The sequence below is a fragment of the Lepidochelys kempii genome, chromosome 1 (assembly GCF_965140265.1).
Source record: "Lepidochelys kempii isolate rLepKem1 chromosome 1, rLepKem1.hap2, whole genome shotgun sequence".
Classification (NCBI taxonomy): Eukaryota; Metazoa; Chordata; order Testudines; family Cheloniidae; genus Lepidochelys; species Lepidochelys kempii.
In genome coordinates, this window is record NC_133256.1 from 46,689,819 (window position 1) to 46,717,765 (window position 27,947).

Sequence of the window (27,947 nt, forward strand, 5' to 3'; positions counted from 1 at the left end):
GCCCAGGGATCCGAAAATATGGCCACATCGTTAAGGTAGGCGACTGCATATTCTCCTAATCCCGCTAGGAGACCATCTCCAAGTTTTTGGAAGGTGGCAGGTGCGTTCCACAGCCCGACAGAGAGCACATTAAATTCATACAGCCCGGCATGTGTGATGAAGGCTGACCTTTCCTTGGCAGATTCATCTAGCAGTACCTGCCAGTACCCCTTGGTTAAGTCCAAGGTAGAGATGAACTGGGCCCGTCCCAGTTTCTCCAATAGTTCATCTGTGCGTGGCATTGGATAGTTGTCTGGGCGAGTTACAGCATTTAGCTTACGGTAGTCTACGCAAAAACGTATCTCCCCACCTGGTTTGGGAACTAGAACCACTGGAGATGCCCATGCACTGCAGGAGGGGCTGATTACACTCATCTGTAGCATATCCTGGATCTCCCATACCGAGGAGACACCCGGTAAGGTTGGACTTTAATTGGGTGAGCATTACCTGTGTCAATGGAGTGGTATGCCTGTTCAGTCGGTCCTCGGGTGGCTGAGAACGTCGGCGCGTAGCTAGTGCACAGCTCCTTGATCTGCTGTCGCTGCATACGCCCAAGGGTCATGGAGAGGTTCACCTCTTCCACGCCACCAGCACTTTTCCCTTCGTAGTAGACACCTTCAGGCCACTCAGCGTCATCTCCTCCCTGGGCTGTAAACTGACAAACCTTTAATTCTCTGGAATAAAAGGGCTTTAGAGAATTAATATGGTACACCTTAGGCTTTCGGTTTGAGGTGGGGAATGCTATGAGATAATTAACAGCTCCCAGGCGCTCCTGGACCGTGAATGGCCCTTCCCACGACACTTCCATTTTATGGGCCTGGAGCGCCTTTAAGACCATGACCTGGACCCGTACTTTGAAGGAACGCTCTCTGGCATGTTTATTGTACCAGGCTTTTTGCTGTTTTTGAGCATCCTGTAGGTTTTCTTTAGCAAGGGCTAAAGAGGTTCGGAGGGCCTGTATTGTTACAAACATACTTGCTAATGGATATTTTGAAATAAATGACCAAAATAATTGAAACTGGTGTGGTTATATTGTGTTATTTTGACAAATAAAATATGCAGAATTTTAAAATATTATGTGCAGAATTTTAAATTTTTTGTTGCAGAATTTTTATTTTTTTGGTGCAGAATTCCACCAGGAGTACAATATGTAATTACACACATTTCATAATATGATTGCACACATTTAATCTTTCCCATCACCCTTTCACCAGGTAGGAACATGCTCTACAATGCTACCACAAATCTGTGGGCTATATGAATGGGTTCTTCACCATAACTCCTGGAGCAATATAGGTTAGATGCTTTAATGGCTGAATAACCTGCTCACTTCTATTTACTAGGCTCTACTAAGCACTACTGTACAGAATCATAGAATCATAGAATATCAGGGTTGGAAGGGACCTCAGGAGATCATCTAGTCCAACCCCCTACTCAAAGCAGGGCCAATCCCCAATTTTTGCCCCAGATCCCTAAATGGCCCCCTCAGGGATTGAACTCACAACCCTGGGTTTAGCAGGCCAATGCTCAAACCACTGAGCTATCCCTCCCCCCCCCCCCCCCCAGTCTCAGCCACTCCCTAGGCCAGTGGTTCTCAACCCACGGGCCGCTTGCAGCCCAGTCAGCACACAGCTGTGGCCCATGGGACATCCTCAGGGCCATACAGGTAGTATATATATTATGTGGATGTGGCCTACACAACACGCTCAGAACTGCATATCCGGCCCACAATGGTAAATAGGTTGATAACTAGTACCCTAGGCTATTGTGGAAGAAGGGTCCCCAGAGCTTATTTCAGACAGGAAACACTTGTCAGGGGGTACAAGTGAGGAGAGTGATCACTTTAGATAAGCTATTACCAGCAGGAGAGTGGGGTGAGGGGAGGTATTTTTTCATGCTTTGTGTGTATAAAAAGATCTTCTACACTTTCCACAGTATGCATCCGATGAAGTGAGCTGTAGCTCACGAAAGCTTATGCTCAAATAAATTGGTTAGTCTCTAAGGTGCCACAAGTACTCCTTTTCTTTTTGCGAATACAGACTAACACGGCTGTTACTCTGAAACCTAGTTTTGAATGTTGCCTGTTGTACCAGGAGGCAATCCTGGTGAATGGCAGACACTCCCAGTGCATCTGTTGCCTTGGGGAATCTCATCTTTCCCAACAGTGAATCTTCTGTCTGGCATTAAAATTTAGAGCCAGAAAAAACAGGGAGATCAAACTTTGACCCCTCATGACGGGGAGTTTGCTGTGCCCAGCCTCTGACCCTGGCCCTCTACTCCAGTCTCTGAATAAGTCCACTGTCTATAAATTGCACTGTTTGGGGGCATCTTAAGAGGCAGACCCAATCTTCCTCCAATAAGACCCCTAAAGACCGTAGCTTGAGTGCTCCAGGTAGGGAATCTACTCCAAAGAAGTCATGGTCTCTGATGACTCGAGCCACTTCTGCACCCATTGCTCTCTGACCCAGTACCCACAAGATTGCTGGTTCCTCAGGTACTGAGGCACTGTCAAGCCCAAAGCCTGTAAAGTCTAGGGCACTGAGAGGTCATTGGTACCGTCAGTGAAGTGAGGCAGCAAGAGAAGCTCTACCTCTTCTCACTTGGTACTGAAGAAGCCCGTTCGGGCTCTGACTGGACTTCCCTTGGAATAGTCGAGGTCCATGGTACCGTCAACTCCCTCAGCCACTATCTCTTTGGTGCAGGCCATGGACACTTGTTACTGCAGGAGTTTTGCTTTCTCCGAGACTTTGCTGTATCTGAGACACCAGACTTACCTTTGCTTGGCTCCAATGTACTCGTGGTACTGAGGACTTCCAATCTTTGGACATTTGTCTTGTACCGACTGTTTCACCTCATGTTTCTTCTGGTGCTCCACCACTAGAGTGATTTGGAAGAGGAGGATTCTGATGAAGATCTTTCCTCGGTCTCCCAAACATCTGTACAAGGCTTTACTCTCCATTCCTATAAAGACAGGTTTCAGAGTAACAGCCGTGTTAGTCTGTATTCGTAAAAAGGAGTACTTTCGTGAGCTAAAGCTTATGCTCAAATAAATTGGTTAGTCTCTAAGGTGCCACAAGTACTCCTTTTCTCATTCCTATAAAGGCTCTTTTCCGGAAGTCTCTGAGGATATTGGCATCACTTGTGAGAGATGGCCCCAACCACCAGCTTGCTGGTATGAACACCTCGGGTGTTCATGAGAAATCTCTGATCAAAGGTACAGGGGGCACAAAAACCTGTATCCATAGGGGTAGATATCTTGAACAACCAGTTACTGCACAGGGTGTGTAACCATGTCTTCCTCCAAGTGATCAGGTCCCACATTCATAGTCTGCTCAACTGAGGGCTCAGATGAAACAGATGCTGGCACAAATATCTTTGCATCAAGGTTAAGCCCATTAGACTGCCTATGCTCATTGCCTTTTATATAACTGAGCAAAGCACTTTGACGACCCAGAGTTGAGCCAGGATCGCTTATCAAGGACTGGAGTCGCATCCCTGACCCCACATCTGAGTACTCTAGAGCAGTGGTTCTCAACCAGGGGTACGCAGAAGTCTTCCAGGGGGTCTGTAACTCTAGATCAGTGTTACTCAACCTGGCTGTCGTGGGGCAGGTTTAGGTGGGGTTACAAGCGCAGGGCTGGTATTAAAGGGTGGCTGGCAGGGCAGTTGACCAGGGCCCCATGTCACAGGTGGCCCCACAAAACTAAGTTTCATGCTTCAGCACTGGGTGGCGGGGCTTAGATTTCAATCCTGGGTGGCAGGGCTCGGGCTTCAGGGGTACAGTAGTCTGGAAAGGTTGAGAACCACTGCTCTAGAGCCGTCTCCTCTCCTTCTGAATCACTCTGAGCTACCTACGTGAGGTACTTTATGTCCATGCAGTCTGCCATTAACTTGAGTGTGAACCTCTTTTGACACTTTTCCTTTGCTCAGTCTTGGAATCAGTTTGCCTCGCAGTGGGTGCTTACTAGGTCCTCCACAGGTAAGAAATAATTCCTATGCAATGTCTTTGACCAGGGCTGCTCTCAAGTCTGATCTTGTAGACAGGCAAATTCCCTGATTTTTCCACCACCCACTGGTTGGCTATTTTACAGTTTCTCATAGCACCAAAGTTGCACAACAAACACTTATCACCTGGCTGAAGCTCTTGAGAGCACATGCTACTACCATATCTGTATTTGTTCCTGTCAGGCGTTCAGGCTGAGAGTGCCTTGGCAGGTGTTAAGGGGTGGTCCTTGCATCTTTAACCCCAGCCATACTGAGCACCACCTTTAAAAAGTGACTTGCAAAATCCTGTCCTTGGTCAGAGAGCATCTGAGCTGGGAAGCCATACACTGAAAATATTTTTTCCATAACACTATGGCCACTGTAGTAGTCTTCTGATCCCTAGTTGGACAGGCTTGTGCATACTATATAAAATGGTTTGTCATAACCAAGGTGTTGGCAATATTCTTTTGGCCTGTTTCCAGAGACAGAAAATCAATGCATGCTAACTCCAGTGGGTTGCTGCTGGTGCTATTTTCCAAGTATGCCACTGTAGTGGCTAAAGTTTTCCTCTGTGTACATCGGGCATGTGATCCCATTTCCTATGAAGGTCATCCACCATTCAGGGTCAATAAAATCTACTTTGTACAAGGTCCAAGGTTTTCTCAAGTCCCAAATGTTGGAAGTCATGGTGCAGTGCTCTCATAGCTAGTGCTCTGTACTCTTCTGGTAACTCCAGTTGTTTTTGTAAAAGGTCCATGGTTATTTAGTATCCTGTCCCATTGATCAGTTTTAACTTCCACCATTCCCTTAATAGAAGTTTAGCCTATACCAGGGAGGGCAAACTATTTGGCCTTAGGGCCACATCTGGATATGGAAATTGTATGGTGGGCCATGAATGCTCACGAAATTGGGGGTTGGGATGTGAGAGGGGGTGAGGGCTCTGGGGTGGGTTCAGAAATGAGGAGTTCAGGGTGCAGGAGGGGACTCTGGGCAGGGGGTTGGTGTGCAAGGGGGGAAAGAGGTGAGGGCTCTGGGTGTGGGATCTGGGGTGGGGCTGGGGATGAGGTGTTGGGGGTGCAGGAGGTTGTTCTGGGCTCGGATGGAGGTGTTTGCAGGGTGGGAGGTGGGTCAGGGCTGGGGAAGGGGGTTGGGGTGTGGGAGAGGGTTGGGATGCAGGCTCTGGGCGGTGCTTACCTCAAGCAGCTCCCAGAAGCAGCGGCATGTCCCCCCTCCGGCTCCTATTTGGAGGCGCAGCCAGGCAGCTCTGCATGTTGCCCTGTCTGTAGGCGCCACCCCTGCAGCTCCCATTGGCCTCACTTCCTGGCAAATGGGAGCTGCAGGGGCAGCACTTGGGGAGGGGGGCAGCATACGGAGCCCCCTGGCTGCCCCTATGTGTAGGAGCCGGAGCGGGGACGTCCTGCTGCTCCTGGGAGCTGTGCGGAGCGGGGCAAGTCCCGGACCCCGAGGGCTGGATTAAAATGTCTGGAGGGCCGACAGCAGCTTGGTGCTCCCTCCAAATGGCATGGGATGTGGCTGACTCGGCGGCTAGGGTGATCGTGTCGGCGGTGGTTATCAGGCGCAGCTCCTGGCTTCAGAACTCCAGCTCTCCCAAGAGATGCAGATGTTGATCGAGGACCTCCCATTCGATTGGATCAGTCTTTTTTCAAAAGAGATGAATGTGAGGCTTCATGTGTTGAAAGACATTCGGGCCACCCTTCAGTCATTGGGCATGCATATGCCACAGTCTGCAAGAAAGCAGTTTTGGCCACCCCCACCGCCAAGGCCTTGGCCTGAAAGGAGAAGGGACAGGGACGTTAGTTTCAGTGGTCACCGCCTTTCCTCCTTCCTCCCTCCACCCGTTCACCTGCATAGCCTGGCCCAGCAGAGCACCCCGGGGACCAGAAGTGCTTGTTTTGAGGGTGCAGTTGAGAGCGACTCCCCAGTCACCTTCCAGGATCCACCCCATTCTTTCCTTAGCTGTCTTCGTCCCTACCATTCGGCCTGGTCACAGGTCACCTTGGACTGCTGGGTGCTGGAGATAGTGTCTCAAGGCTACACCCTGCAGTTTTTGTCCGCCCCTCCTTCCCACCCCCCCCTTCCCCATCTCTCTTCATGGACCCTTCTCACAAGCAAGTCCTCGTTCAAGAGGTCGAGAACTTCCTGCACATGGGGTGATGGAGGAGGTCCTTCGGGACATGACTGGAAAGGGATTCTACTTCAGTTATGTCCTAATCCAAAAAGTAAAAGGGGCCGAAGACCCACTCTGGACCTGTGATGCCTCAACAAGTCTCTCTCAGGAAGTTGAAGTTTTGCATCATTTCCCTCCCTGGATCCAGGAGACTGGTACCCGCCCTCGACTTGAAGGACGATTATTTCCATATTTCAAGTTACAGACGTTTCCTCCATTTCATAGTGGGCAGATGCTATTTTCAGTTCATGGCACTGCCCTTTGTCCTGTCATCGGCCCCAGGGGTCTTCACAAAATGTATGGTGCCAGTGGCCACTGACCTGAGACATCGCGGGGTCCATATCTTCCCATATCTCGACAACTGGCTCATCAAGGGCAGGTCTTGGGAACAAGTTTAGAGGACCCTCGATCTGGTGCGTTCCACCTGCCACGACCTAGGGCTGTTGATAAACGAGCAAAAATCCACCTTCAGGCCAGTCCAATGAATAGAGTTAATCAGGGCAGTTCTCAACTCCATGCGAGCTAGAGCCTTCCTTCCAGAGGCTTTTTTTCAGGCCCCGTTGGACCTGATCTCCCATGTGAAGAAGCACCTGCTCACTATGGCTCACCTGTCTGTGGTTGTTGGGCCACACGGCCGCCTGTACATACGTGGTCAGTTATGCCCAGCTCCATCTCCGGCCTCTGCAAGCATGGTTGCCGTTGGTTTACATCCCCAACAGACACGACCTAGACTGGTAGGGTGCTGGATCATATCCTGTCGTCCCTGGAGTGGTGGCTGAACCCTGGGTCAGTTCCCTTCGCAGCCCCATCCCCGTCACTCACCCTGGCCTTAGATGCTTCGGACCTGGGTTGGGGAGCCCACCTGGGCGAGCTCAGCACTCAGAGCTGCTGGCTGCCGGACAATCTGGACCTTCATATTAATGTCAGGGAGCTAAACGCAGTTTGCCTGGCCTGCCAGGCTTTCTTGCCCCACCTGAAGGGCAAGGTGGTACAGGTCCTCACAGACAGTACCACCGCAATGTATTACATCAACAGGCAGGGTGGGACCAGGTCGTCGTCCCTTTGCCAAGAAGTCTCTGCCTTTGGGACTTCTTTGTGCGGCATGCCATTCGTATGGTAGCCGTGCACGTGCTTGGGACCAGAATTGCCTCAGCAGGACCTTCTCATCTCACCACGAGCGGTCACGTCATCCGGAGGCGGTCAATATGATCTTTCAAAAGTAGGGAACTCCCCAGGTGGACTTGTTCGCGTCCCGTCAGAATAGGAAATCCATGTGTTTCTGTTCACTCCGGGGGATGGACAGGGGTTCCCTGTGAGATGCTTACTTGCTCCCTGATGTACGCCTGATGGTGGGGCCTGATGGTCTTTCTCTCCGGACATAGAATAGTCTAATGGCCTGAGCATGGGGGTGGGAGTCAGGAGCTCCTGAGTTCAAATCCTAGTGCTGTTACTCCCAATTCCTTTAAAATGGATTTCATACCTACCTGCCTCTTTATTTAAATCCAGAGGCTAATAATCACTTAGAATTCCCCTTCCAAGTGTTCTCTTACCATTGCTTTTATTAAGAAAATATAGAAACTCTCAAACTCACTCCATGTAGATAGTGACTAAGTCTACTAAGTGTTTGGGGGCCTGATGTACGCTTCCCACCAGTGCCGTTGATCCACAGAGTTCTCGTGAAGATCAAACATGACAGAGAAAAGCTGATCCTGATAGCCCCGGAGTGGCCTCACCAACACTGGTTTGGCACGCTGCTGGACCTTTTGGTAGCCGCCCTGCTGCAGTTACCTCTCTGACTGGACCTGCTGTCCCAGGACCATGGCAGTCTTCTACACCTGAACCTGGAGACTTGCGCTTCTTGGCATGGCTACTGCATGGGGAAGAGCAGGAATGCTCAGCCTTGGTTCAACAGGTCTCATTGGGTAGCAGAAAGCCCTCCACTAGAGCGACTTACCTGGCCAAGTGGAAAAGGTTCATGTGCTGGGCTTCGGAACGATATATCCGGGCCTCACAGGCCTCGCTGCAGGTGATCCTGGAATATCTTCTGCACCTCAAACTTCAGGGTTTGTCCCAGAAAGCTCTATAAACTGGCATTTCTGATCTTCATTGAAATTCTGGTTTATAGTCTGGTTGGCAGGGGGTTGGGGGTGTGTGAGGGGGTGTGGAGCACAGGCTCTGGAAGGGAGTTTGGGTGTGGGAGGAGGCTCGGAGCAGTGGGTGTGAGGTGCCGGATCCAGGAGTCACTCACCTCGGGCGGCTCCCCGCAAGCAGCAACCTGTCCCGGCTGCTCCTAAGCACAGGCGTGGCAGGTGGCTCTGCGCACTGCCTCTGCCCGCAAGCGCTGCCCCCGCAGCTCCCATTGGCTGCGGTTCCCAGCCAATGGGAGCTGCGGAGCTAGTGCTCAGGGCAGGGCGGGGGCAGTGCGCAGAGCCGCCTGCCGCACCTCTGCCTAGGAGCAGCCCCAGGACAGTTCGACGCTTGTGGGGAGCTGCCCAAGGTGAGCGACTCCCGGATCCGGTACCCCCCGCACCTCCTCCTATGCCCTTAGCCACTGCCCCGAGCCCCCTCCCACACCCAAATTCCCTCCCTCTTAGTTAACCAGCATTTTTCACTTACTGGCATCCGCCCATTCCCCCAACATGCTGGATAAAACAGCTTGTACTGTATTGAGGCAAATAGCTTTGCAAGATTAGAAAAGGTGAGTGAGGTACTATCTTTTATTGAAAGTTGGTCCAATAAAATATATTACCTCATCTACCTTGTGTCTCTGATTCCTGGGACCAGCATTGCTACAACAACACTGCAGACAAAAATAGAACAGAAGTAGACATTTATATTTATGAGACTAACGTATGCGGTTATACTATCTCTCTTAATCTTCATACTGCAGGGTATGAGCTGATATCCAGCTGGAGTGATGAATAATACATTTATATACTGCTTTTCATCCACAAAGATCCCAATACACTTTACCCAACATATTTACAAATTTATTATTCTCTTCTCCAGCTATTGAGGTAGATTAGTCTCCTGTTTGACTTCTGGGCGCTTACAGTACACAGCACTATGGACAACTGTTCAAAACCAACTTCAGGTCTTGTTTTAGAGCAGTGGTTCTCCACCTTTTTTGGGCTCAGGACTCATTTGTAAATGTTTATGGCCTGTTGTGACCCAATAAATTGTCTGAGGGTGGAGGCCCTGGGGTGGTTTCAGTTGGATCCTGCCCCCGCAGGGGAAGTGGGGTTTGGCTCCTGTCCAGGACTCATCCCACAATGGCGGCTCCTGAAGCTCCTATGCTGTGGGGCTGGCTGAGCTTGACTCTCCGCTCCAGGCATTGCAACCTCTGGGGTTGTAGTGCCATTCAGTCCTCCTGATTGGACCAAATTTGTGTGAGTGGAGTTGTGACCTGCTCATGGGGTTGCAGTGCCCCTCACTCAAATTTGGCCCACCCGGACTCCCGTCGTCATGACCGCTGGGCTGAACCTGGGTGGTGCTGCAATCCCAGAGGTTGAGGTGCCTGGAGTGGGGAGGCGAGCCCAGCCAGCCCCGTAGGACAGGAAATGCTGCGCATCTCTTTGAAACATTCTGCTGACCCAATTTTGGGTCCTGACCCACATGTTGATAAACCCTGTTTTAGAGTGCAGGTAATGTAATTACCTAGATTAGAGGACACTTGCATTCCTATCTGTTGTAAAAATTACTGTGGGACTTTTAATTACCACAAGCAGTAAGGACCTATTTTTTTCTAATTTGAAAGATGCCTCTTTTGGTATCATTCCCCCCTACCATCATGTTTAAGCACTTGTTCAATACTGATTCAAAAGGAAGTGTGTCACTTTACTGAATTGACATTTGGGCTTTCTAAAGGACACTTTACTAAAGGCTCTTCCAAGTATCTACGAAACCTCAACCCTGCTTAGTTATGAGATCTGTTGTGACGTTGAGATATTGATGCTAATAGGGGTCAGGAAGAATCGTTACCCTTCTATTTTATTATTGCACAGAATATTTTAGTGACTTTGCAGCATCCTCTGAAGCACAGGTATTGACAATTCTGAGGACAGTGCTAGATGTAGTAAAGCTTTTCAATAATGAGCTCCTACTTAAAATGTAAACTCTTTGGAACAGGGATAGCCTTTTTGTTAGGAGCGTAGAGTGCCTCGCACAATGGTGCCCCAATTCCTGATTGGCAATACAAATAATCACAGTAAAATAGTTATTGTTCAGACATGTGAGCAATTACATCTCAAGCAAAACTGGACCGCAACACTTTGCTTTTGTAGGAAGGCTTGCATAATATGATTTTATTAAGTTCCTATGGGGAAGATAATTTTCTTACCAACAGTTTAAATTCCTGTAAATTTAAGGTGGTGAATGATAATTTTTATCATTCATCACAAAAAAGATACATAAAAAGAACAAGAGAAGGAAAAGTGACGTGGTAGTAAACCAGTTATTTCTCAAGCAGTGAAATACTGTAGTTCTTATGAAGTCAGGAGGAGAAGGGAACCTTCTAAATTACTATTAGGTCTGCTGAGTATTAATCATGAAGTGTTTTGTTTTATGTTTTTATATAAAAATGTGCATTGAATTTTTTTTAAACAAATGTATTTCTTTATTCCTTTAAATGGGTTCTTCTGTGCATTTGTTTACTCTAGTAAAGGATACTTCCTGGGAAGTCTCCAGTGCACAGACAGCAAAGTGGGTATTGGATTCATCCTAGGGAGTGTTCTTCTCCAGTACATCCCCATTTGCTGCTAAATGTACCATAAGTGAAACTGTCTATAATTCAGACACTGCCGTATCTATAAATGTACTACTAAATCAGTAATTTTATAAAACTATCTAATTTTCATTATTTATCTCTAGGGATATATTTTGAGAGGTATACATACAGATTTAGCCTTGTGACTCCCATTCACATCAATGGAAGTTGTGTAAATCTGTGCACTGAAAATGTATGCTTTTAGATAGCAAACAATTAATATTCATAAGCTTTCACTGCAGATTCTTTTCAAGTAGTCACTATCTTTGTGTGTGTGTGTGTGTGTGTGTGTGTGTGTGTGTGTGCTCGCGCGCACGGTGGGCCTGGAGGTAAAATAAGGCTGTGAGGGAGAAATGGAGGACATCGGGGGATAACTATAGTTATTAGTTGTTTGCAGTGTTGTTGTAGCTGTGTTGGTCCCGGGATATAAGAGACAAGTATGCGTGAACCCCTTATGGGTAACAATTTGTCCCAACTTGTATTTAGCTTAAAGGCTCTGGTTACCATCCCCAGACGGGAAGAGCTCTGTGAAACTCGAAAGCTTGTTCTGGCCCCAAACATAGTTATGCCTTCCATTATACCATGAGCACAAACTTGTAAAAGCCCAACATGGAGTGAGTTAGGACTGCACATTTAATGAGTCATGGAGGTGGTCTCAGAGTCATGGGTGGAGGCAAGTATGAAAATAACAATATTGATGTGGATACAGCAGCAAAGTGAGGATAGACACATATATTGAATTAAGTGGCAGACCACAACTTTTCTTAAACTTTGACACAGGGGAGGGTGGCTACCTGCTTATCACTCATACTTTCCTATACCAGCATGGGCAGCAGGTGAACCGCGGGCTCAGGCAGGCTAGCCCCCACCGCGCCCCTTGTGCCCCAGGCCCCACCCCTCTGCCCCTGCCAGAGCCCAGCACCTCCAGCCCCAGAGTGCCAGGCGGGTGGCACAGTACCCAGCGCCTCCTGCCCCCGAGTGCCAGGTGGGTGGGCAGTGCATGCACTGGCTCCAGCCGCCTGTAGTCCCTGGCCGCAGGCCAGCCCCCATTAGCCCCAGCCAAGGGCCCAGGCCATGGGGGAAGAGCTGCAGAGTGCTCGGAAGCAGGAAGGGGCCTGGGGGTGGAGCATGGGCAGGGCCACACAATGCTGTTTTGAGATGCTCAGCCTCCCCTGGACTTTGATACCTGCTGCCCGTGTATACCAGGCATTTAATTGGTTCCAGTGCAGGGGTTACAGGTCTCCATATCATATAACCTGTAATTTGGGGTAGGTTAATCTCAGCTACCACCCAGGATGCAACTCTCTGAGTCCTAGGACTTTAACAATAACAAATGTGTTTTGGTGTGGAGGAGGGATTAATAAATAGATATTTAAACTCTGGATATTTCCTCCTTGGATTACAGTGGTAGAAATTTTGAGCTGAAACTGCATTAGTTAAAAGTTTTTCTGATACTGTTTTCTTTTCTGATGCTGTTTTCTTCTCTGCTCTTTGTTCACATACTTTATCTTTTCTTTTCCTTGAAATTACTTTTCTTTCATTGTCATTCCTTCCATTTCTCTGCCTTTCTTTAAGAATTAGTCTCCCATCTTCACTCTTTCCTCTTGTTGTAGCAAGTCTGTGGTTATCCTAGCAGCTTTATCCTGAAGGACTTAAAAGTGACACCATAGTCTGATAGATTGTCTTGATAATGTGATAGAAGAGTGTTTTTCCTTTTCTAAAGTAAATTAAGAATATTTATTTTCTCCAAGCTAGTCTTCTTGCAGGATATGAAAATTAGAATGCATACCCCCTCCAACAGAGGGGCAGTTCTGTAGGTGCTATCTAGGTGGTGGTTGTACATAATGCATTCCCTGTGGTGCACCAACAGCATTGTGAAACTGTTCAGCACTGCTGTGGCTACAGGCATAAAGACAGAACTGCATGGGGCCTGATGTAATAATACCAGTATTGCCAACTCTTGTTGTTTTTATCAATTTGGGGGGTGTTTTTTTGCCTGTCTCTTGAAAACGAGATGGAAGGCTGCCAACTGATTAAATTTTCCTTATTCAAAATGGCCACCATGTCTGGTTGTTGTCAATGGAACTGAAGACTGCAAGATGGTAGACTGCAGGGAAGTGACAATCTGCAAGTTGAAGTGAGGCTGCCCTTAATAAAAGTGGCTGCCATCTCCCAATGTTTTCAGTGAGACTGAAGCCATATCCTCAGGCATGATGGCTGCCACTTTATGGTTCAGCAGGCTAGTCTGGGCATATGGACTGTGAGGAGCAGCATAGACACGGTAAAAGGTAAATAGTGGGAATGAGAGGGTGCAGGAGAAAGGGGGGAACCAGAGGGGAGGGTTGGAGAGGAGAGGGAGGTCAGCCATAGTGATGGGCAAACAAGAGCCTGTGTGGTGGGGCTTAGTGAGTGCTGCACAGTCTCAGGTAGAGAAGTGGGAGGGGGTCAGGGAAGTGTTGCCTTTTGCAAAAGGCTAAATCAATCCCATATTTTAACATTATTGCTTATGTGATTAATATAAGACAGACTAAAACCCATGATTTGATGGGTTTTAAAATCTCATGTTTTGGGGGGCCGGTATCATGATTTTTATCTCTTGAGGTTGTCAATTCTATAATACCATGACAAATTTAGAGTTCTACTTTCACACAAGCAAACAGTTAAAACTGGGGCTGTTTAAGAAAATAAACAATTTTATGTATGTTTATGCATTTTTATTATTAATTAAATAAATCAGTTATGTTTTTATGTCTTGCTTTTCCCCCCTCAAAGTTCTCTTTAGCAGTGGTGCAGAACTTACATTTATTTCTGTTTTCTTTAAATATTTTTATTTCCTTTTTCACAGAATTACAAGAAATTGTATTTGTCATCCAGAGTCAAAGTAACTCTTTTCATTCAAAAAGAGCAGAAGATTTAGTGCGCAATATTTTAAAACAGGCTGAAGAGCTTGGAAAGGTATGTGTAGATAAAATATACTGCGTGCTTTTTGCATATGTCTGTACAACGTTTTACTACCTTTTGGCTGAGCCTATTTTTATAATCCATTTTATTTTGTTAACCTATCTCAGGGCTTGTCTACATAGTGTATTAGTCTATATCAGAGAGCTGTAAATTCTAATGCACACTAACTGCCATGTGTGGACCCTTCTGTTGTGCACTAAAAGTTCCCCAGTGCACATTTAATGTAGTACTGTTTAAAACATTACTACATTAATGCACATTAGGGAGTTTTTAGTACACACTAGAAGAGTCCACATAGCCCAGTTAGTGCACGACATGCTAGTGCATGCTAGAATTTACACCCTTCTAATGCAGACTAGCGAACCATGAGGACACGCCCTCAGAATACATTTGTTTACTCTTCTCTGTGCATTTTCTGAAGAAATTGTTTAAGCTCCAGGCTATCACTGATGGCATATGATGATGATCACCAAGTGGGATTTTCATGCTGAATTACATACTGTAGTGAATAGTGTTTATAAAACAACTGTTTTTATGTGGGTGGAATTTGATTTGAAATGATAAAAGAAGTTGTTGAATGGAAAAAGCTTACAAATAGGGTATAATGGTATAAGTTGTTTTTTTTTTGAAGAAAAAAAAGTTTTTTATATGTTTTTTCTGATGAAGTAGGTACATCAGTTTAAGTTAATATGTAGGATCACTTTCAGGGGCACACCTTAACATTTGTAATGCATCTTCATTTGCTTTGGTATAGCTTTTGTCTGCATTTTTATCACATAAATGTATTATCACTGGTTTAGAATGAACATTAGTCAGAAATTTGGATCACAGAAACTTAGCTTAGAGCTAAAATTGACTTGTTAAAACATAGTTGTTCAAAGATCTTAAAATTTCTCTTCCTCATTTTTTGATCTTTTAAAATAAATTTATATTTAGAATGAAATTGTGAAGTAACATACTGTGGTGGGGTTATTGAACTGAACTTTCGTCTCTAGTAAACTGGGTTCAAAAAGTTATTGAAAAAAATGCGATGTGCACTAAATCTCTAGGATTCTTGCTGCCCTTGTATGAAATGCTTCCTAATTATGTATTTACCTGAGCTGATCAATACTACATTAATTAAATACGTTCTAACTGCCCTTTTTTCAGGCCACATTTCTGTAATTGCATCCATGCAGGCAGTCCTTGCACCACATGGAGCCCCCGTTAAGTTCTGTGTGTTCCTCGCATGGTTATATTTGCATGGATCCAATGGCAGGAACAAGGTGTGGCTATTAAAAATGAATTCCTGGTAAACTTTGTTAATGCTGACACCTCAGAATGTCGCTGGCTGGGAGCCAGAAAAGTCAATAAGAGTTAGCATAGATGTGTTCATCAAGAGGGAATAAAGACATGCTTGTTTACACAAGGGAAGGAAGAGAGGTTAACATCCCGTAAGAAGGCAATAGTCTTGTAGTTGGGAGCAACTCTCACCTCTGAATGAACTAAAGTGGGGTTTTTTTTAGTATTGGGTTTATTTTTCCAAGAGGATCCTGAAGTGCTTTAGAAAAATGATCCGTTCATCCTAGATTGAAATGGAAACAGTTTTCAGATGTAACAATGCCTGCTTAACAGTCCACATGACGATTTAGGACAGGAAGTGAGGAAAACGATAGCAAACTAAAACTTATGTCCAGAACCTGATAGAGGGGGGTGGAAAAAAAGGCAGCAAAATGCAGAAAAAAGTTCAGCAAACCTCTTTGTATTCCTTGTGTCTCTATTCTCCTGTCATCACTTTCAAATACAGTACCCTCAACCATTGTGAATAAGACCATGAGTATTGGTCACTGAAGGGAAAAACCTTTGAAATCTCTGTGCATTGAAATTTGGAGTTCAGACTTCCATTTGAAAGAATGTGTTCAAGGGCATCACCTTCAGACCATACCGAAGTTAAGTCCCTGATGATATACATCTTAAGCATTTACAGTTAATGAGTTTTAAAATTGAAAAAATAAAACTTGTCACCTGTATTTATTTTGTTTACTGAACTACAATTAATGTCTCTTGCAGTGTTTTAAAAGTCACTGCACTGTTTGCATCTGCTCTAAAAGTTTCCTATTATTGTATAACTTATTTTTTTATTTTACACTTCACATTTTAAAAATGTAATCCTACCTATTTTATACTATCGTTCAGGTTGCCACTAGATGTCAGCGTTGCTTTAATTGTTAAAATGAAGTTGATGCTTATTACTTAGCTATACAATGTTTTTTCCAGTATTTTTTCATATTAAGTAATTATTTAAAACCTATTGATGAGGAAAATTTCTTAAGTTCTTTACCAGTTTTTTAAGCTATGCAGTGGAGCATGATAAAAATAGAAATACAAATAGGAATAACATGTCAAGTATGAGGAAAATATTAGGTAAAGCATATTATAATGTTTGGACTTGGCTCACCCCAGGAATTTAGAAACACTGCTACTTCTGGGAATAGCTAACTTTACAGCTGAAACAGCTTGTAAAAATATTGACCCTTTAAAATCACCAAATCACTCTGGACTACTAATGGCGTTTTTGAAGCAGTCCTAGTAGTTTGGTTGCCTCTAGGGGCTGATAAAACTACCTTGGAAGACAGGGACACTATGTATCAAGTTGATCTAGTAGGTGAAACATGCTCTTATTATAAGAACCTTCAGGTTACAGAAAACTCTGAAACTAATTCATTACTTTTGTAAACATGTTGCGTTTAAAACTTAAAGATGAAAGGGAATTATGAATGACTTAACCAAACAGCTGTGGTGTAGAGTTTCTGGAACTCGGGTGTCATTAATACACAAGTGTACTTGAACATAAAGTTTACAAAGCTTATAAGATTGCAAGAATATCATTTAAGTCCTTTTCATTCAGTCTTCTTTGCCTTTGTTTTCCAGGGCTTTGCATGCTTCCATAGGATTAATATGTATAAATGCTATTGTATAAAACAAACATCATATATCTCTGTAATACACAGTATTTGTGCCACAGTGCTTTGCTTGTTATGAGCAGAGATCCTAGAAATCCATTTGCCATGGAAAAAATGTGGAAAAAAATAGACTTTGCATTTTTACAGAGAATTTTTAGTTTTTACATTTTGTGAAAAAAAATAAAAACATATATTAACTATTAACTAAATTTTGCTGAAAGTTAGTGTGACCCTATTTCCCAAAGTGAAAATGAGAGACTATGCACGGCTGGTCTGAGGTGTCCTGGGCTGGGGATTACGGCCCAAGCCCTGTCGTTGCTTGCCCCCCTGTACGTTCCTCTGCGCCCCCATGGGGGCACACCCCTTTTTTGGCAAAACTACTCATTCTTCCTGTTTGCTGCTCAGTTGGCAAGAGCAAATGGGACAAATGCCCAGGTTTGCCAAAAAGTCAGGATGTCTGGGACAGGGCTTAAAAAGGGGACTCCTGCCCAAAACGGGGCTTATGGTCACCCTAGTTCAATTGATACCTATATATATTGTGACTAGGGAAACTAAAGTTCATCATTTCATTTTAATTGCAGAAAAATATGCAATATTTATATTTTTTATTGGAGAATTTTGATATTTTTAACACGGGAAAACTAGAATCCCTGGTTATGAGCAAAATCACATTCTAAAGCATATAGCTGAGATCAATTGCACCAGTTTAAACTGATGCCACATACAAAGGTGAGACACTTAAGGCTAGTCTACACTAGAAGCTACAACGGTGCAGCTGCACCAGTGTAGCTGTGCCACTGAAGCACGTTGGGTGAAGACACTCTATGCAAACAGGAGAGAGCTCTTCCATTGGCATAATAAAATCACTTCTTTGAGAGGCGGTAGCTATGCTGGTGGGAGAAGCTCTCCTGCCGACATAGCACTGTCCACACTCAGGACCTGATTAACCTTTTGTGGACCCAGCGCCAAACATATTTGTGGGCTCCCAGGGGGAATGTTTGTAAAAGACAGGGGATTGACATAGATGTTGTCTTTGACACAGCACACAGCTGTACAAGTTTTATTTACATTTACAGATTTAAATTACAGATGAAAACAGCTGTCGCTAGGGTACCAGCAATGGTAGCCCTAGGGCAAAAAGCATATACAGAAGTGTACATAAAATAAATTCTAAAAGAAAAAATACAAAATAAAACACAGTGGATAAAAACAGCTAACAAAAGCCAAAGCTGGCCAAAACATCAGCCATGTGCTGCTCCCGTTAAAAGGAAACCATCACACTATCTCACCCTTCACATTTCTCATATGAATTATTAGTGCTTCAGTTATGTTTTTGTATGAAATTGGGGCAAATTTAAAACTGTTTAAAACATTTTAAAAATAAAAAACATGAAAAACTTTAATACATTTTATTTACAGTGTCATTATTCATATTCGTCTGGCTTCAGGACAGGCAGCAGACAGGACCCTGCATCCCACACACTCCCACGCCAGCACTGGTGCCAATCAGGATGCTACCCCAGGACTCTGCACGAGCTGCCCACAACCAGCACCCAGTGTGGCAGACTGCGCAGACCTTGCTGTTCCACAGATCCACTGCCATGTGAACTGGTGCCCCTGCCAGGGTTAGGGCCAGGCACATGGCACTGAAAATCCAGTGCCTATGGTCCTGTTGCCCTGCGCCAGCAATGGCAGAGCTGCAGTGGGCAGAGGTTCAGGCCTCGAGGACAAAACAGCCTGCGCCCAGAACCAGTCACCAAAATGAACCAGAAACATGAGTGCAGCTGCCAGTCTGTGTTGCCCCAGCCAAGAGAGGGTCAGTGGCCCACATGCTGCAGTGGGGGGGCACACAGAACTCGCCAGGGGACACACATGGGGAGGGGTGACACCCCCCCCCCACTCCCACCACAAACATATGGAGGGGTGACACACACACCTTTACCCATTTCTCACACGTGGCGGGTGATATTTGACTGACCCTCCCTGCTCAATGCCCTTCATGCCTGGCTGGACCCTGGGGACAGGTCCACTTTTCCCGGTACCTGGCGCTGCGTCTTCCCAGTCTCCCCACCTGGCTCTGGTGGCACCTCAGCCCGGCTTGGGGCCGCCGCTGCCACCCACCCACCCACATGCACTCATCAGCCACTACAGTTCTCAGTGTGCAGCCAGTGCCGGCTGTAGACGGGCCTGGGTTTGGGGAGTGGGGCCCTGCTGGCCAGGCCGGGATTGGCCCTGGAGCCAGCAAGTGGCAGGTGTGTGGAGGCTGCACTGATGGACCTTGCCCCATGCGCTGCAGCATCACCTTGCTGCCTCCTTGCACACCCACCCCCATTGGCTGCTGAACACCCCTCCGCCCACCACTCACTGCCAGTGGGTGGGCAGCTGGTGGAGCAAAGATTTGACCAGCAGGACCCGTCACAGTGCTGCAGCCGTGGCCATCCCTTTGTGGGCCCCCTCTGAGTGTAGGCCCAGCCCTTTGGTGCCATTGTAAACCCAGGGCTGTCCACACCAGTGCTTAGGTCAGTGTAATTTACGTTGCTTGGGGGATGGCTTATTCATACCCCTGAGCGACATAAGTTATACCAACATAAGTGTTAGTGTGTACAAGCCCTTAAGTTTCTGTCATTTCAGCCTGTAATTTCATCACTGCAGATTGTTCCTTTAGTGGCCATTATTTCTGTTTAAAAAAATGAGTTAATACAAGGTGTTCTGAAGTTTGTGTGTGTAAACGAATGTCGTGCCATGCTGCCTGAGCAGAGATGTATTTATTCTTTCATAGCTTCTGTAAAGTAATGAATCTGCATAAAGAAAAGGAGTACTTGTGGCACCTTAGAGACTAACAAATTTATTTGAGCATAAGCTTTTGATAAATTTGTTAGCCTCTAAGGTGCCACACGTACTCCTTTTCTTTTTGCGGATACAGACTAACACGTCTGCTACTCTGAAACAAATCTGCGTAAGACTTTTTATACTCTATAATGCTAATCTTTTGCAACAGCCTAAATCTGACTTTCATATATTTCTGGTCCTGTTTACAAGAGAGGCAGAAATTTGTGGAGTTGCCCCTTTAGACTGAACCGTTAGCCTAAATTTGGCAGGGTTCTTTTCATTAGGAATAGATATTTGTGGCACAAGTCAGGTACAGTCTTGGTGTAATCTCATTTATGTATTTTCAAAAAAGTCAGTACTGTTTCTCTGAACACAGTAGAAACAGTATCCTTGCTCAGAAATCCCCTAGTCTAGCACTCCAGTGAGCTCTGTTCCCAAGAAGTTCTGTCCTTCTGCTTCCTTTCAGGGTAATGTTCACAACTTTCTCTTGCCTCTCTGCCACCAGTGTGCACAGTCTGCAAATCACTATTCTGGGGGAATTCTGCATCAAAGAATTAAAAATTCTGTGCACAATATTTTAAAATTCTGTAAAATTCTGCATATTTTATTTGTCAAAATAACACTATATAATCATGTCAGTTTCGGTTATTTTGGTAATTTTATTTCAGAATAGCTATCAGCAACTGTGCCTAATAGTATAGACACAAAAAAATTCCTCCAGGAGTAGTGTGTTAAGGAAACCCCTATGACAACCCAGTTCCTGTTTCTCTGCTCCCTCCCCGCAGAGCTCAGTAGGGGGGCTAGACACCCTGTCCCCACCAGTGTCCAGGCACAGACACTCACATGCACCTCCCCCAGATCCCAGCTGCGGGCCTCCCCATCCAGACACTTGAACCGCCCCCCCCTCCCCGACTCCAGCTGTGTCCCCCACACCCAGACACTCGCATGCCCTCCCTCCCAGAACCCAGCTGTGCCCCCCCCAGCCCAGACACTTACACCCCCTCCCTGCCAAGACCTCAGGGATCCAGAGAGAGAAACAGCTTGATGCTGGGTCCTCGGCTTGTGTGGAGTTTCCTGCACACTGCCTCCTTCCTTAAGGGCATACTAGGAACTGCAGCTGCCAGGAACCCTCCAGCTCCTCCTGCCCTGCCACCCACACAGTATCCTCTACTTGTGAGCTTGCTCTGCTAGGTCCAGCAGCCGCTAGTGGCGGCCAGCAGTGGTGCAGAATTCCCCCAGGAGTATTAACCTCCTGGGCTGCTTAGTACCTTGAGCAGTAGTCTCTGTTTGCAGCTGTATTTACTACATAAGAGGCTGGATTGCTCCTCCCCTTCGGTCTGAAAGAGGGTGCTTGACACACCCATAGGCTTAATGAGGTCTTTGAGGTTTTGGATCCAAGGGTCTTCTGATGATGCACGTTGCAGCATAAGGGTATCATGGACCGGTGAACATTTGCAACATTTAATTTGAAAAGTTAATTAAGCAAATGTTATATTGTTGTCTTTGTTCTATGCATACCCATTTTTAAAAATAGCTATTTCTGTAACCACAATGCTTTAATTGCCTTGTTACATATAAAAAGTAAAAAGGTATCTTTTGCTGTATGTGCCTAGTGTATTGTTTTCTTTCTTTGCAAGTAAAAGGGCTAGACTTCTTTTTAAATGAAAGGTGAAATTTTCTTTCATGAGGTCCTCTCTAGTTTGTGAGTGGAAAAGGCCGGACACAAAGTGTTTTGGAGTATTTTTCAGTGTGGATTCTACTGTAGGTGTGCATGCGTCTAATGCATGTGAGGTCGGGGTTTATTTAGTAGTCATGTCCACTGGGCCTGTGCATGCACCCTTGTGCAAGGACATAAAGGGCAGAGTGGACGTGATCCTCCTTCAGTTCCTTCTTACCTGCGGCAGTGAGATGGAACCTCGCAAGTGTCTGACCTACTACTTTTGAGATTCATACTTACCTTTTAGGCATTTCTTCACTCTCCTTATCTCTGTTCATTTTTAATTTAAACGTTCCTTAAAAGCCAAAACTCTCTGTACACACCCCTTTGCAGCAAAGCAAGGCAACCCAGGCAAACTGCCATGGTGGACTCTAACCATTGTTTCATGTTCTCTATGTATATAAATCTCCCCACTGTATTTTCCACTGAATGCATCCAATGAAGTGAGCTGTAGCTCTCGAAAGCTTATGCTCAAATAAATTTGTTAGTCTCTAAGGTGCCACAAGTACTCCTTTTCTTTTTGCGAATACAGACTAACACAGCTGCTACTCTGAAACCTCTAAAACTTCTATAAGCCCTGCCTGACTTGTGATGGACTCATCCTTGTGATCAACTGACATAGCTGATGCCTTTTCTGTCTGGGGGACAGTTACATCCCTGATAAATATTTAGTGTGTAAACCCTTCTCATTGAGGACTTGCAAGTTGAGGCCTGGGTAAGGAATGGTGTCCCTAGCCTCTGTTTGTCAGAGGGTGGAGATGGATGGCAGGAGAGAGATCACTTGATCCTTACCTATTAGGTTCACTCCCTCTGGGACACATGGCATTGGTCACTGTCAGTAGACAGGATACGGGGCTGGATGGACCTTTTGTCTGACCCAATATGGTCATTCTTATGTTCTCATGGGTGGCAGAAACTACACCTACTCTAGCAATTGATTCACGTTGCCTTGGACCTCCAGGAGGCCTCTTAGCAATCCAAACAGTCATTCTCAGTGAGTGACCCTCTGAGTAGACCTCAGACTCAGGGCTCCAGCAGTGAAAGGAGGGCAGGGAAGAAAACTCCACTGAAAATGGATGCCTATCATCCCAGCATTGGGGCCATTGGCATCAGCTGCCACTGTTTCAAGACCAAGGCTGTCAGCCAATTTGAGGGCGAACCTAGAGCCAGGACTGGAGATCCCTCTTGTAGGATGCTGTGTAGGTTAAGTATAAAATTAAAGAATTAAAGTTAGTTTATTGGTCAAGGAAATATATATATGTGTTGTAAAGAAAGGGCCTGACTAGCAAATAGAAGGAAGGCCTTGAAAATAATGAGTTATAAAGTGAAAAGGAATGAAGCAGGGAGGATGTCTGGTTCAAAGAATAACTCATGAGATCAGGAGAAGTTTCTAAAAAGTAGACCTTTGACCAATAGGGGTGTCTGCAGATAGTTTTAAATCACACAAAATTTTGTCTTAAAGGAGCCAACATGGACCTTTATGCCCCCCATACCAGTGTTCTCCTATGTGAACCCAGGTGCAATGAAAAAGCTGTTGGTCAGCAGGAAGGAGGGGAAGAGATAAAGAGGAATGGCTTTGGGAAGAAAGGAGGTTGTAAATCTTATCTGGATTAAGATTGGAAATAAGGATGAACTGTCTCAAATTGGTTTTTATCTGAAGTCAGAAATTGGCAGTGACATCACTTGTTTGTTATAAAAAGTCCGCTCTTAAAGGGTTCATTGCTAATAGCTGCATGACCATGCTGGAGCTGACCAACATGGATCTAAACACCCCTGGGTTTTGCCTGTTTGTGAGTATCTTGATGAAATGCTTATAAATGTTTTGTTACTATTCGAATGTAGTAAATTGCTTATTTTAGCCTTTTTAGGCATGTTTAGAGCAACTGCATATTGGCCTTTGGATTTAATAAAGGAATTTATGGTTAAATTGGTGTTTGATTTCTCATTTTAATATTAATAATTTCAAATATGATTAATAATTCCAACGTGCTGCAACAAAAGAAACATCAGCGGTAGAGGGTCAACTAACCACAACATGGTCATTACGTATATATGATGCCACTCTGGCCTTACTGGCCCTAGTGGGACCATCCACTGAAGTGCTCTGTAGCAGGTCACCCTCCCGTAGGTCCAGGAGGAGGAGGAGACTGGGGTCCCAGGTGGCATCACTGCCCAGGGCACTGCCACCAGAGCCAGACATCAGCACCCAAGAACTGGGAGCAATGGAGGAACAATACCCCCCGTCTCCACCGAAGGAGTTGCTGTCATCTCCTGACACGGCATTCACACCAGCCCCATCTCCAGTGGTTGATGATTTTAAGGCTTTTCAGGATCTTCTCAGCTCTTATTGCGGAGACCCTGAATATTGAAATGATGGCCATACAGGCAAAGTCGCACAAAAGTTCTTTGACATCTTGAATGTGGACACAAGAACAAATAGATATAAACTGGCCATGAACAAATTTAGGCTCTAAATTAGGCAAAGGTTTCTAACCATCAGAGGAGTGAAGTTCTGGCACAGCATTCCCAGGGGAGCAGTGGGCGGGGGGGGGGGGGCATAAAACCTAACTAGCTTCAGGACTGAGCTTGCTAAGTTTATGGAGGGGATGATATGATGGGAATGTCTACAATGGCATGTGGCCCATTGGCAACTGCCAGTAGCAAAAATCCCCAATGGCCAAAAATGGGACAATAGATGGGGAAAGCTCTGAGTTACTACAGAGAATTCTTTCCCAGGTATCTTTCTGGTGGGACTTGCCCATAGGCTCATGGCCTAACTGATTGCCATATTTGGGGTCGGGAAGGAATATCCCCCCGGTCAGATTAGCAGACCCTAGGGGGGTTTTCGCCTTTCTCTGCAGTCCCTTGCAGCTTTAAACTAGTGAAAATGGTGGAGTCTCTAATTTGAAGTCTTTAAACCGTGTGTAACAGGGCATAGCAGAGCCCCCTTTGCTTCTGCTCTGCTCCAAAAACCACTCAGAGACCTTCAGGTTCAGCAATCAATGGTGCAGTTTATTTACAGCATGCAATCCCACCATCTTCTCATCCTATACAGCATGGGGATTTCAGCCTTGAGGACTCCTTAGCCTCTGCACCCAGGAGGGAAGAGCTACCACTGTGGCTTCCCCACTGCTTCCTTCCTCTCGGCCTTTATATAGCCCCTTGCTAATTAGGCTGGCAGCTGTTTCCTGTTTATCAATCAGGTGCAGGTTTCTCTAGCCAGCTCCAATTTTCCTCCCTTAATTGGAGCTAGTGTGACAGAGGGCTGGCTCAGGAATTCCTGCCCAGCACACTGTCACACCGTGATTTGAGGACTTCAGGAACTCAGCCAGAGGTTAGGGGTCTATTAGAGGAGTTGGTGGGTGAGGTTTAATGGCTTGCAATGTGCAGGAGGTCAGACTAGATATTCATGATGGTCCCTTCTGACCTTAAAATCTATGAGACTGCATCAGCCTCAGCCAAAATTCCTCTTCCTATAAATGAGAGCATACTGGACCTAGCCAAAGGGCTCTGGCAAACTCCAGCCACCATCCAGACCATCTCCAAGCAGGTGGAGAAGCACTATCATAAGTCCCCCAACCCCCACCAAAACTTGGATCACTTTTATTCCCACCCAAATCCAGGCTCATTGGTAGTTGCATTAGTGCAGGAAAAGTCCAAAATCAACAAAAGGCACGCCCAGGAACAAGGACCCCTGAAAAGCTAGATGTGTTTGGGTCATATGCCTTATTGAAGCTAAGTGTGGCAAACCTTCAGGCATTATTTGCAAGATATAATTTCCTTATGTGATAGAGGGTGATCTCTTGGTGAAAGTGCCACAGGATTCAAGGGAGGAATTAAAGGAGATTATCAGAAAAGATGAGATGGTGACCAGAACTGCAGTACAGGAAGCCATGGATGCCTCTGATGTAGTCATGAGTTTGATGGCCACAGCTGTGACCATGAGGTTTGCCTCTTGACTGTAAGCATCCAGAATACCAATACAGTCTCTTTTAACCACATACAGATTCAAGGAGCTTGGTCCCCAGATGACAATGAATTGTATATGAAACTCCTGCAGCTCAAAATCCTCAGATTGTCCTGTATATAGTGTCCCTACATGTTTTCTGGAACTCAGTGGTGCAAATTTTCACAAACATGACAACTGTGCACTACTTAAACAATGGGATGCTCATTTCTCACATCTCTGTCTGGAAGCCATCAAGCTCTGGATGTGGTGATGTTTCAGTGGGTGACCACACTAGCTCTTCACCTTCTAGGGGTCAGCAACAACTTGACCAGTATCTTAAGCAGGCAGTCAATGACCAGCCATGAATGGTCCTTGCACAGATCCATTGTAAAACTGATATTCTGTTATTGGGGAATCCCCTCCCCCAGACTATTTTGCCTCGAAAAACAATGCCAAATGTCAAAATTCTTCTTCCAGGAGAAGACTAACGAATGATTGTTGCCAGATGCCTTCCTTCTACAGTGGAACAGATACTTACCTTACACTTTTCCACTGATTCCTAGAGAATATCCAAGATCATGAGAGATAGGACTGTCGTGGTTGTTGCCCTGTATTGGGTGAGGCAGTCTTGGCTGACAAACCTGTTACAAATGTCTGTTCAGTCTTTAGTTGAGCTCATGCTCTGTACAGGTCCAGGAAAATTTGGCTCAGAACAGGAAAAATCTAAATGGAACAGGTTCTCAATATGGGCAGCCCAGCATGGCTGGGTCTCAGTCCAAGACTTGATACTGAAGATCCTTGACTATCTACTACACTTAGAACAGGCTGGCCTGTTGTTCAGCTCTAATAGTCCACTTCACGGTAGCTTCGGTTTGCCACCTGCCTGTACAGTTGTCAAGGTGAATTTAAATCACTAGATGGAAAGCCTTTATATAAATCATCAATTTTAATCAACTTTTCCATTTGCACTTTTATTTTCTAAAGAACGGTCCATTGTCATTGGTTCCTATAGCAATTAAAACAAGTTGATTTACAGTGAAATAGAGCCTTTACACTAGATTTGGTGCATCTTTTTGCTACTTAGGAAGGTACACTATAACCTATACACATTTAATTAAGCAATTACATAGGTTGATATTTTCAGATTCTTATTGTACATTTTTAGTATGTTAGAAAATGGTGAATGGTATTGCTTATTTACTAGATAATTAACTTTTGGTCATGATTTGTGTCAAGCTTCATTAGTATGGTAACTGTAATTTAAAAAATCTATTTTTATTAAAGCAACTTTAAATGTTTTGGATACATAAGCTCTTATCAAAAGATTTTTCACATTTACAGCTAAATGAGTTATTAAAGGAACAAAGGGATTAATTTTAGTCAGTGACTTAAGATGATAATGCAGGTCAGGTGTATTTGAAAATTTTCCTAGGCTAAGTGAAAGTGATTGGCTCTTAAGTTCCTACATGCCTAAGGCTATGTCTACACTAGAGAGCTTACAGCAGTGCAGCTGTAAGATCTCTAGTGTAGCCACACTAAGCTGATGGGAGAGAGCTCTCCCGTCTACATAACTACCGCTGCTCAATTGGGGGTAGATTAATTATGTTGACAGAAGAAGCTCTCCCACTGACATAGCATTGTCCATAACAGTGCTTATGGCAGTGTGACGTATGTTGCTCAGGGGTTTGTTTTTTTCACATCCCTGAGCGACATAAGTTATACTGACATAGGCTATGTCTTCACTACCACTTAAGTCTCTTGAAAATGAGACGAGTCTCCTAAGTTACTTAGTCTGCGCATCAAACTTTTAGAACTGTAAGTTCTAGATCTAGTTTTAGATCTCATCTCCCCCCCCTCATTTTTATTTTTTTTCCAGCTCCCACTTGATTTCTCAACTTTGAATGAATTAGTCCAAATGAAGAAAATATTCTGTGTTCCTGCAGAAGAGGTTACTACTGTAAAAAAGCTGGTTCAGCACTTCGATAAACTCTGGTCCCAGCTGCTTAACTGGAGATGCACACCAGTTCAGTGGTGTGACTTTCTTAGCAAACATATACTGCTTGAATGTTTCATTTCCAGCCCTGAAATTTATTATGATTGATTATTAGATGCCCATTTAATAGTAGCATCTTCTTCAGCAGTGAGGCATTTACCCTAGTATGTTGAGTTGAGAATATTGCCAAGAAAATGAGGTAAAGTATTGGGTATTTCTTTCTTCAATGTCTCTTAAGTGACTTCTAAATTTCAACAGCATTAGCAGTACAGTAGCAATCTTTCTGCAGCTTGTCCAAGGCTATGGAAATAGTTTTCAGTATATTCAGCTTATCTTCTACATTTCTCTTTAGTCCAGTGTTGACTACTTTGACTGTGTTAGTTCCATCTGTTTTGGCATGATTTTCTTCACAAATTGTCATCTGAATAGGCCAGTTCTTAATAAATAGCTCAAAACAAGTCAATCACTGAATCCCATAATACATCTTGGAGATGAATTAGTTGGGATCATCCTGCTCTCTTTACTTAACCTGAAGCAAAGTGGTTGTTACAGAAAATGTTGCAATTTCAACAACATTTTC

At 45.0% G+C, this 27,947-nt stretch overlaps 1 protein-coding gene across 5 annotated transcripts in view; it reads left to right on the plus strand.

Annotated features, from left to right (window-relative positions):
• The window catches only part of B3GLCT (beta 3-glucosyltransferase), a 141,024-nt gene that overhangs the window by 22,363 nt on the left and 90,714 nt on the right, over positions 1-27,947 (plus strand). For all 5 annotated transcript variants that reach the window (XM_073341270.1, XM_073341285.1, XM_073341261.1 and 2 more), the window contains exon 4: positions 13,822-13,931. In XM_073341270.1, coding sequence (XP_073197371.1) covers positions 13,822-13,931 — 110 coding nt within the window. The remainder of the gene's footprint in view (positions 1-13,821; positions 13,932-27,947) is intronic.